An 11,891-nucleotide genomic window follows, 5' to 3' on the forward strand; every position below is an offset into this window, starting at 1 on the left:
AGGGCTGCCCTTTATCACCGGTCCTGTTCGTGACCTTCATGGACAGGATATCTAGGCGCAGCCAGGGGGCGGAGAGGATCCGGTTCGGGAGTCTCGGGATCGCCTCTCTGCTGTTTGCGGATGATGTGGTCCTGTTTGCCTCCTCGGACCGTGACCTCCAGCATTCACTGGGGCGTTTTGCAGCCGAGTGCGAAGCGGCAGGGATGAGAGTTAGCACCTCCAAATCTGAGGCCATGGTGCTCTGCCGGAAACCGGCGGATTGCTCCCTCCAGGTGGGGGCAAACTGCCTACCCCAAGCGAAGGAGTTCAAGTATCTCGGGGTCTTGTTCACGAGTGAGGGTAAGGTGGAGCGGGAGATCGATAGGCGGATCGGTGCGGCTGCAGCAGTAAAACAGGCGCTGTACCGGTCCGTCTTAGTGAAGAGGGAGCTGAGCCGGAAGGCAAAGCTCTCCATTTACTGGTCGGTCTACGTTCCAACCCTCACCTATGGTCACGAACTCTGGGTCGTGACCGAAAGAACGAGATCTCGGATACAAGCGGCCGAAATGAGCTTCCTCCGTAGGGTGGCCGGGCTCAGCCTTAGAGATAGGGTAAGGAGCTCGGACATCAGGGGGGAGCTTGGAGTCGAGTCGCTGCTCCTTCGTGTCGAAAGGAGTCAGCTGAGGTGGTTCGGGCATCTAGTTAGGATGCCTCCTGGACGCCTCCCATTAGAGGTTTTCCGGGCACGTCCAACTGGTAGGAGGCCCCGGGGAAGACCGAGGACACGCTGGAGGGATTATATCTCCCGGCTGGCCTTGGAACGCCTCGGGATCCCCCAGAATGAGCTGGAAAGTGCTGCGGGTGAGAGGGAAGCCTGGGTCGGCCTGCTGAACCTGCTGCCACCGCGACCCGACCCCGGATAAGCGGGTGATAATGGATGGATGGATGGATGGAACCAGAACATATTAGGCATGTGTCCTTTAAAAAATAACTGAAAATGAAACAAATCTACAGGTCTATATGAATTATTTATCAGACGTTGCACCTGCGTGGTTTATAAATGAGCACGTGTCCCTCGAGACACGCAGACATTACATATAGCAATGCACACACACTGCAGCCTTCGTAGGGTAAAGTCAGCTACATTAATACTGTGTGATAAACATTACCATCTCGCAGAAGTTGTCCACTTGTGTTTAGCTGCAGGTTTCTACTTCTGGTTCGCCTCTGCGCAGCGCACGAGCCTACTGACCTGTGAGGTCACAGGTCAGTGGGCTCGTGCGCTGCGCATAGTCAGTAGGTTCGTTACATTTGACAAAACAAAAACAAAAAAACAAAAACACTGCACACATTGCTCTTTTTTATTTAGTAAATAGTATTTACACATTTCAAAGAACACATGCTACAGAATGTCAGATTGACAGCTCCAAAACAATAAAAACTGCTCATCGGAACAAAAATACCTGATGACGAAGGAAAATGTCATCCAGGTTTTGAACACTGAGAAAACATTCAATTCAATTTCTTTTATTTTCATTAATTGTTTTGTTTTTTAATTATTTAATTATCAACCATTTTTGAACAAGGCCTCTTAAACTATGCAGTAGTGATTGTGCAGCATATACTATATTCCTGGTGCTGCTAAAGCTCCCTTTGGTTTGTGCTCCTCTGCAGCTTGAAATTAGCACCCAAACATATGGAAAAGGGCTTCAGTGACAACTTCTTTGTAATTTATGATGTAATTATTATTATTTTTTTACCTGATGTTGTCTACATATCTAATAATGATGTTTCTATATCATCTAATGTAATTTGAATAGAACCTGTTACTAAAAAGCAGTGCTCGTTTGTAATTTCAAAATTCAGACATTTCAATATGCATAGTATAAAAACATGTTATATGTTAAACTATGCAATAGCTTGTAGCAATTGCTATGCTAAGTTGGAATTGCAAGTCATCCCATCATTTATATTTACATGTTTGAGTTACAATCTAACTTCCAATTGCCACCCTGTCTCATTATTGGTAATTATACAGACTCCAAAATTGGAGATCATTAGCATAAAGCCACTTTAAAATAATGGAACAGATTCAAAATCCCTGCATTCATTTCATTATAAATGTCAGAAATCTATGATTTGTCATTATGTTAGTCTAGTGTGACCTTGGTGGTCTGAGTCTTTAATTGGTTTTGTGTTTACAGCTTTAAAAGGGCATAAACCCTCCGCAGTGTTCAAACTAAAGTGCATCGCATGGATCACACATCGATTGCTTTACATCCCAAATACGTAAAGATTATGTACATGTACAGATACACACACACACAGCCTAGAGAGCACCATGGTAACTAAATATAGAGCAAACAGACCAGTGACCACAGCAAAACTACTAAACATTCGATTCCATACACTACACTGTACATTAAGGCATGAGGTGTTGTTGATGCAAAACATCAGCAGAGGACTCATTGAGAAATGCAATGCACTAAGTAATGAAATGCATGTCTATGAAACCTATCAATCACACCACCAAGGTAAATTATAACAATATACACCCTCCTGCTGTTAAACTATGAAAATCAACTGTATTTTGTCTGAAAACTGAACAATATTAGTTATTAGACAGATGGCCTAATAAATATAAACATTCAGAATTAGGATGGCTCTCACCCTTCCACCTAATGTCTGACAGTTTGTGCCAAAAAGATGAGATATTCAAAATTACAGTTATTATGTTTACTTATCAATAGGCAAAAGTTAATGTAATTGAAACAATTCAAAGCTACTGCTTAGAGCACCAGCACCACTACTCTATATCTATATTTTTACACATTAGATGAGAATTTGGCGAACCTTTTCATGCAGTGTAGTAATTAGGTCAAAAGTTAGTCCCAGCAGAAACTGATTTGGTCACTGAATTGATTCAAACCACTTAATCATTTTAAGCTCTTTGTTGGGCTCTAATATCTGTCTCGACATGAATTACATGGAAAAGTCTAACCATGCATATGTAGGATTAAGCTAGCCTTCCTTTAACGTATGCTGTCATAATACTTTTTTTAATAACAATGACGTGTTTTATGGATTAACCAACAAGTCATTTATATAACATGTATCTACTTTACCTTGCACTGGAACCTTATTCAACTATTGGTTTGAACTGCCTGTAATGTGCATGTATTCTGCAGGATATCATAGATGTAACTGGAGGTTAGCACAATATTCAGATATTTTCAACAACAGTTTGTAGCTGCACAGTAACTAAATGCAAGTTAATTCTATATTCACTATATGTATTACCCAGTAATACTGTACAATTCTGCTCACTGCCTGCAGTTCAAGATATTAGGTAACAGCACATCAGTGATGCACGTTGATTACGGTTCATATGATATTTTGTACAATTTACAACACTACCCATCTTCCCTCAGCACCATGCTTCAAATCCAAATAACGCTCCAGTCCATCATACAATCAAGTTCAACAGTAGATGACAATCTTTAAAAAAAAAAAAAAAACATAAATAAAGAAAAATAATTTTACCTCAATCATTTCCACAACCTTCTTTTTTTTTTTTAAACATTTTAAATACCATGGTCTGCAGCCGCAGCATGCCATGATGATACCATATCGTCCTTAGTGCCGTTTACCAGTACGCTGCTACTGGATGTTCCTGTGTGTGTCTCTGTGGAGAAGAATCCAAAAAGTGCTTGAAGTGTGTAGAAGAGTAGGGGTCACGTCACCCGGGCATGAGGAAGCCTCCTGCATGTAGCCTCAGTCAGGGGGAGACCGGTGTCAGATACGTGAAGCACACCATCACAGAGGGATGGTGCACATGATGAACATGTGGTCGCTTCAGCTCTGGAAATGATGCTATTGGCTCTGAGATGCATCATGTGTGGCTTTTCAGGATGACAGTGATCAAGCTGACGGAATTATAAACCTGAAGGACTCAGGAAACATGTGTGCTAACAAGCCTCATCAAGCAACACATAGGAAATATTAAGGATGTGGTTGGTTTTTTCTGGCATTTTACAGAAAGATATAGGTATTCTCCTTGATTTGGGAACTCTTGTGTCTCAGGACACTTAATGCATTCATGTAAACTAAAGCTCTTTTTTGACAAGAGGCCACAAATCACAAGATCACATTACGATAATGCTGAGCGTGTCCAGACTCACATCACTTTTAGCTGTGCAAGCCGTACACAAACCATTACAAATAAAATGACTGTACACAAATAAACAGAATTGAAACTTGCCAGTAATTTCCCTTATGCTTTTATCTGTACGGTTAGTGAATGTCTTGAATCATTGATTCCTGGCAGGCGATACTATCGTTACATCCTGTTGACAAGATCATACTGTACACATAGTTTGGTAGATTGTACAAACACTCAAAGGCAAAGTGTTATTCATCTGAGACTGTAAAGTTCTGCGTTTAATTGCTGGTTGTTGCAGCTGATAAGCAGCACTTGGTTATCAGTTCACGATAATTGATGACATGTATATGTACGTTGGGAGCAAAGGAAAAAACAGTCAAATTTATTTTATGCATACGCATACAATAAAGATGATTGTGATTCTAATCATTATAGTCATATGTGGAAAGTTCTGTGCCAGCAGAGTCCTATTTTTAAAACATACAACAATCAATATGAATTGTTATTTGCGGCAATTACACTGTGCCATTTGTCACTGAGGTTTGAGTCTTGTGTACACCAAGCTAAAAATCAAAAGGAACAAAACTCAGTATTTTAAATTGCGAACTTGAGCTGAGCTTGCAGACCTGGAGGAATCTGACTGCAGTGGCAAACAAACAGGAGGAGAGACTATGTGCCTGAATAATTGGGCCGTACATAGCCAGTGGTGCTTATCTTCTATTGTATCTTTTCCAACTCGCATCCACGCTGATGTACTTCAAAGTAGACCTGGTCTTACCACTTGGTCAGATGACAGCAGATGAGCCAGAAGAAGAAGAGTTTGAGTTAGGGGAGGAGGGAAGGTTCCAGAAGAGCCACTTGCGTTTGCATTGCCGTCTCTGGTACAGGTAGTCCTCCTTGTCACGCTCTTTGCGTGCTCTTTGGTAGTGGTCGTCCTCTTTCAGATACCACACAGGTGGCCAGCGATGTTTCTCAAAGTATTCTTGGTTTTCTGCATCAGAATAATCTGTTTTAGGAATTTAGTAGGAATTTCCCCACGTTGGTTTTTACAGCTACAGTAAGAAATTGCAATACAAATAAGTAAGTTGGAAGAAACAGATCTTTGTGATACATGCACGTTTTTCACAATAATAATTGTACTAGAAATACAATTCAGAGAAAAAAATCTTTAAGTGTGTAACGGTTAAAACTATATTTTAATATAGAAACATAGTCCATCATGTAAAACATCATGTAAAACAGCAACAATAACAACATTCATGAAGGTAAAAGCTATTGTAAAGCCTACTGTAATTAATGATTGTTTTTAAACACTAGACCTAACGACTGAACACTAACAACTGAATATTATCTTATAGATGTGGTATGAGCCAACCAAGGTTAATCTGCTTTTACAGATTTCATGGCTAACTTTCCTTAAAGAGTATTACAAAATGTTACATGTGTGTGTGGCCAATTTGGAGCATACAGTCAGGTTAATGTTTTTATGGATGTGAGGGTATTTAAGCTCACCAGTGTACTATAAGATCACATGTGTGTTACCTGTAGACTTGGCCTTCATCTCTCGGGGAAACTTGCGGCAGACACTGTTGTAGTTGGTGCAGATGTGGTGAAGACACCAGCCAGTGAGCTGTTGGGCGCCGTGGAACTGTACACATACAAGTCATTATTTGTCATTTCTGTATTTGTGGACTGTTTTTGTTCGCTGTGGAGTTTTGCTGTTGCTTTTGGTGAAGACACAACATTATTTGAGCTAAACCTAAATAGGCGGGACAAAAAAATCCATTAATTTATTCCATTCCATTATCCGAACCGCTTATCCAATTTAGGGTCGCGGGGCGCTGGAGCCGAACATTGGGCGAAAGCGGGGTTCACCCTGGACAGGTTGCCAGTCCATCGCAGGGCACATATAGAGACAGACAACCATTCACACTCACATTCACACCTACTGTAAGGGCAATTTAGAGTCCAATTAACATGAGCTGCATGTCTTCGGACTGTGGGAGGAAGCCAGAGTTGAACCCAAGCTGACACAGGGAGAACATGCAAACTCCACACAGAAAGACTGCCCAGAACCCGGGCCCCTGTTGCTTTAAGGTGACAGTGCTAGCCACTACACCAACAACAGTGCAGCCGCCATTAATGCATGACAACTTGTATTCATATTTGACAAGAGTACAGTGGCCATTTTGGGTGACCTCGAGTTCAGATTGCCATGTTCACATCTGCTTGGTCAGACATGGCTCCATACCTGTAAATTCTCTGAGAGTTTCTTTAACGTCCATCAACTTCAGCTGCAGCAATTCATTGCTGTGGATCAGTTGAAGCTGTTCTTTGTTAGATATATTGAATTAATTTAAGGGGCTCATCAGCTGCACTCGGAATCTTCACTGATTCTTTCACCTTCATACCAACATCTGCATCCTAATTTTAGCATGCTGGCATTAGTATGGCAACTGAGAAAGTACACACATGACTCCTCTTTAGGACACTAGTCAAGATTAGATAGAAAAATGCAGGAAATTAAAGACCTGTCCCTTTTCAATTTATATCTCATGATTGTGCTTTAGTGGTACATATTACCAAAGAAATGAACAAAGAATCAAAATGAACATGTGGCTCCCGAGCATCTTTGCCCGGTTAGTAATACAGCTTTGTATGCATATGACACTAAAGCGTTAGAGCTGAAGCAAAAATGCAGCTGAATGATGAGATCAGGTCAAATGCTGTGTCTAACTCCTTCAGTATGTCCTAAATGCTCACTTCCCCAAAGATCTGGTGCCATTCATGTTGCCAAATAGCTGACTTGCACTCTGAAAGAGTTTCTTTGGCTCCACCTTTGAGGAGTAAAGATTATTTCAGCCTTCAGAGCAGCTCTCCCTGAGAAATGCCCTCATTCATAAAATTCAATTCAATTCAAATTTTGCCAAATCCTAATATAAGAGCGTTCAGTGACGTCCATGTTTACTGATGATTGACAGGTCATACTACCTGAGCCATGTCCAAGTACACAAGCACGTCTCCATCATTGTCAGTCCCCATCATCGCTGCCTCCGTCAATACTGTTACTGTGTAGAGCTCTGAAAGAAACATAACAGCTAGTCACTGTTTACAATACCAGAATGGCTTTGTGTAATACAATCCTGTGGTTTACAGGGTATATAACTAAACCAAATGTAGTACCTGTAAGTGCAACCAAGTGGGGGAGGCAAAGACGATTGGCAAGAACAATGAGCTCCATTGCGTCCAGGTCAGCCCGAGAACAAAACCGCCCTGTGTAGAGATATTCTAGCACAGCCCTCATACAGCTGCGAGTTGTGTTTGGAAACAGCACCTTAGAAACAGGAACATGTGACAGTCAGGACTTACAGGCCCAACAATGTTGCAGTGCTTTTATTTTTTTTGAAAAACAAGAAGAAATCTACATTTTACTTTTATATTTGTATGATACAATGAAGATACAATTTAAGAAAATCTTAATTGTTATCAAAATTAGGATTCACTTTTTCAGTTGAGCTTCAGCTGCAGATTTGATGTGTTCTTGAGCTCTGTTGGTCTGATTTCACAGCCCAATAAACCAGTGATGTTGTTTGACTTACCTCTTTGGTGCAGCTCTCCACAAAAGGCCCGCCAAACATAGCTGCCATCCAATCACAGCTAGAGATGAGTAAAGGCTTGTGGGCCATGATTGTCCCATCATCTAGCTTGAATACTACATCTATAATGCAGAGGTGAGACACAGATAACACATTACTTAAACCTGCATTCACTCGATTTCAAGCAGAACACCAGAGCAATTGCCGATGAATGATTTCAACTCACCAGAAAAGGTGCCTTTGGCCAAACACTCTTTGACTCTGTTTGTGCGCCGTACATGGAAGGCTTTGGTGATTTCTTGGTTCATGAAGGCTTCATTGTTGAGTATGTTTGCCACCATCATCCGCAGGTCAAAGACCTCCAGCAGCTCAGCAATGTGTGCAATGTGCATTAGCTCTTTCTCATTCTCGTCTAGCTGACCTGTGTACAGGTAGCGAAGCACTGCTCGGAAAGGACCGAGCTGCATGGACTGGTCCATGTGCACTACAGTCATGGGCCTGGGGCTGTAAGTGACGGGGTCATCTACCAGCTCCTCCTGGATACTGACAAAGGCTCGGCTCCACGAAGACAGCAGCCGGCCTCGTCGGGCCCCGTCAGAGTCTTTCAAGGTTCCATCACTGGTGCAGGCCCTCAGGTTGGCCCTGTCTCCATCGTCGCTAAGTTCGCAAACATCAAAGCTTGCAGCACGCATCAGCAGCTCTCTGCCAGAGAGGGGGCCACGAGAGGGCCTTTCAGTCTCCTCATTATGTGTGTCCATTATAAAGAGGTCATAGAACTTGGAAGAGGATGTCGCCAAGTATATCTTGTGTGCAAAGATTTTCTGTCGCTCCTGCAGGACCAGGATGACATCAGCACAGTGTGGGTCCTCCAGAAGACCGACCGGATGCTCTTCTGTGGTGGTTGGGGGAGGAGGCACAGTGATTATAGGCGGGGGAGGTTTTGGTGGTAGGAAGGGTGCCTGAAGGAGAGGCCGCTGAACATTTCTGAGGTGAGATTTCCAAAACTGCAAGTGTCGGCGTGAGATGAGTGCAGCTCGGATAGCATTATCAAAGACGTCCTTGACTCCAAATTGAGCAACAACACTGGTTTCATAATATGGCACGCCCAACTCCTTGGCCACCTCCCGGCCTCTCTCTGGAGGAAGAATCTCATTGTATTTAATGGGTCTGAAAAACAAGAAAATATATCAGAGACAATTTTGGCACTAGAAAAGAGTAAATCTCAAACAATCTCTTTGAGTTTCGTTCAAACATAAGTCCCACTACCTAGCTAAGGGCCTCCGTGCCCTGTTCACTGCCTCCAGGTCTGCATAGCGCAGGTCCAGCTGACAGCCAACCAAGATGACAGGAGCACGGGGGCAGAAGTGCTTGATCTCAGGGTACCACATGGTCTTCACATGGTATAGAGAGTTGGGGTTGGCGATTGAGAAGCACAGTACCACCACATCAGACCTGAAGCAAAGATGCAGGAGAAATTCACTCAGCACCAGATCACGCATTGGTAGACTTAAATTTATCTTGACAATATCTTACCTGCCGTATGCAAAACGCCGGTCCTTATGATGGTCTCCAAAAGTATCCCAGAGACGAAGAGACACGCTGACTTCATCCACCACATCTCTGGAGCGCTCTAATACCTAATAAGAGACACATTCAGGGATATTTAATTCCTGTAATTCATTAGTGTGAATGCTTCCAGCTAACTGTGTATATGAGGCACATTTTTTGTTTTATTTGTGTATATATTTTGAATGACCAGAGATTTAAATGTTGAAAAAGTAATGCGCTTGCAAACTTACCTCTTGGCATACTCTGTACTGGTCAATTGCCCAGACTGTGGGCACATGTGTAGCGAGTAATTGGTACTGAGTCAGTGTGGCATTGCAGGCCCGGGCACAGATAAGGCGGGTCTTTCCGACTGCATTGTCTCCCACCACCACACACTTGATAGTTTCAACGTTAGGCCTCTCATAGTCCATATCAGAATCTGTCTGCTGGGACCTGTCAAAATACAAAGAAGCACAGAAAACTGCATCAGCACCTGAAATCCTTCTGTGCAGGACAATATGCACAGTACAGGAACATCGATCAATAGGGATATTAGACACTGTGATTCCTCCTCATCTGCACTGCTCGCTCTGCCTGCAGAGTTATCAATGGATGGTCTTGTGACTTCCCTGTGCCCATTCACAAGTTCCCTGTTCTTGCTTCTGATATAGAATATTTTTTAAAGGGAAAAGCTCACAAAAAGGAGAAGGATGTTTTTGGGGATCCTTATATTTTGTAACTCAACCTTTAGTGCACAATAAAGAAACATTTTAGTTAAATTGTAATGAAAAGCACACTCCAAAACAATAATCCATTTAAAAATAAAGTGCTTTGCTTATCCACTATGGGTAAATAAAGGCTGATACAATTCTTACTCTATTTCCAACCATCTGCAAGCCAAAATACCTTTCCCCATTGACAATGCAAACAACCTTACCTTAAAGCTTTTAGCAGCTTCAATCATCAGAACCTAATTAATTTCAATTAGCACTTAAGATTTGACATCCACAAATCCGCATTCAATAAATGAAATGGACGCAATAGGTAAATAGACCATTTCTGTCTCTTGAAAATGGTGGATAATTTAGGTAGCCGCCATGGTTTCCAAGGGAACTGCAGCCTGTGTCTCGGTTTGTCACAGCCTATATCATTAAAATCATGATCACAATCATGTTTTTTTCTTATTCTAGAAAAACAGCAGCATATAAACGTGATAGTTATAACTGCAAGTGCTGTTGCCTTATTTTAGTTATTAGTTATGCCACCACAGCGCACAGACACAAACTCTGGGTTGTGTAATGTCCAAGCTTTTGTCATATCTTGGAATAGATCTTTAGTCGCTATATGCTCCAATACTCCATTTGAGTTTTGTTCCAGCATCCTACCCCTTGAAAGACTTACTGCACAGGAAATTACAGCTTTTGATCAGAGCAGTCATTAGATTATCAAATAGTGCAAACTTCTTGTGAATGAGGTCAGATCCTCCTGTGTTCGTGTCCCTCTGCCTCAGACTCAAGGAGCTGCTTTAAAGAAAGAGCTGGTCCCCTTCTTAAAGCATCACCAATGGTCAACTACACTGAAGCCATTACATGCCTGGTTCTCTATGATGACATTAAGAAACAGTTTTTTTTCTTGAAGCAGGATTTCACATTTTGATGTGTCACTATACGGGTTACTATGATTTTTTCCTGACGTCTGCAGCCATTCATAAAACCAGCCTTTCGTTGACTGCCCGAGCTGCATCCCTATAGGTTAGGTCTCTCCTCCATTTAGGTAGGCTATATAAAAAAGCATCTGACGGGCTGATCTTAAGCTGGGCCTGTGTGACATTACATAGACACACTGCCTTTAATAATGCTCATTCATATGCATTTTCCGGTTACAGGCTACACTGCGCAACTCCCGAACTAATTCATAATTTTAATATGGCCAGATACTCTAATCCGTACACCGTTTTTAGAATATACTCCTAATCAAATCGCCATTCATAAGCTTGCAGCTTCAATTATCATCCTCAACAAAGATGATACAATTGTGCATATCCTACCAGAAGGACCGAACAGTCCCACCACCACCACCGAGACACTAGTCATGAGGCTCTGCTGCATCACATCTTATGTAACACGCCGTCACTGACTCTTGAGCCTGTTTATCCGGCTGCGCGTCCATCGCAACAACAACCAATAAATGAAATCAGCGATAAGGAAATAAAACCCATTTGTTTCCTTTGCAGGAAATACGTTACGCCCCTCTTACCGCAACATAAGGAAGTGATGCATCGGGTTGGTCGATGAACGAGATAAAAAGCAGGGCTCCATCGGATGCGGGTTGCACCTGACGGCAGCTCGTTTTTAACTTCATCTTCAAGGCAAGGTGAACAAGTGTTCAGAAAGAGGCGGCCAACCGCAAACCTTTCAAATAACTGGATCAGTGCGATTAGTCCGATTGCATTGCCAAACATACGAACGCTGATGTGAAGCCTGTCGGTGCGATGCAGCGCTGCAGCCTGACCGTCATGGAACCACCTCCACTTACTGTAAGGCCTCCGTAGCTAATAATAGGCAGGCAGCGACGAAAAAAACCCATTCATTACAAAACACTGATCC

General features: G+C 42.4%; 1 protein-coding gene across 1 annotated transcript; it reads right to left on the reverse strand.

Moving 5' to 3' along the window:
• Positions 1–1,319: 1,319 nt before the first annotated feature.
• On the reverse strand, positions 1,320–11,603 carry LOC117736312 (rho-related BTB domain-containing protein 2-like). The gene is made up of 10 exons (XM_034541562.1): positions 11,542–11,603; positions 9,537–9,738; positions 9,271–9,374; positions 9,004–9,189; positions 7,964–8,904; positions 7,741–7,859; positions 7,325–7,475; positions 7,133–7,221; positions 5,684–5,789; positions 1,320–5,132 (listed from the first exon to the last, which is right to left on the reverse strand). Exons 1-10 carry the CDS (start codon positions 11,601–11,603, stop codon positions 4,927–4,929), a joined length of 2,166 nt encoding a protein of 721 aa, XP_034397453.1. The 3' UTR covers positions 1,320–4,926.
• Between the last annotated feature and the right edge of the window lie 288 nt (positions 11,604–11,891).

Source organism: Cyclopterus lumpus, chromosome 9 (genome assembly GCF_009769545.1).
Source record: "Cyclopterus lumpus isolate fCycLum1 chromosome 9, fCycLum1.pri, whole genome shotgun sequence".
Taxonomy (NCBI): Eukaryota; Metazoa; Chordata; class Actinopteri; order Perciformes; family Cyclopteridae; genus Cyclopterus; species Cyclopterus lumpus.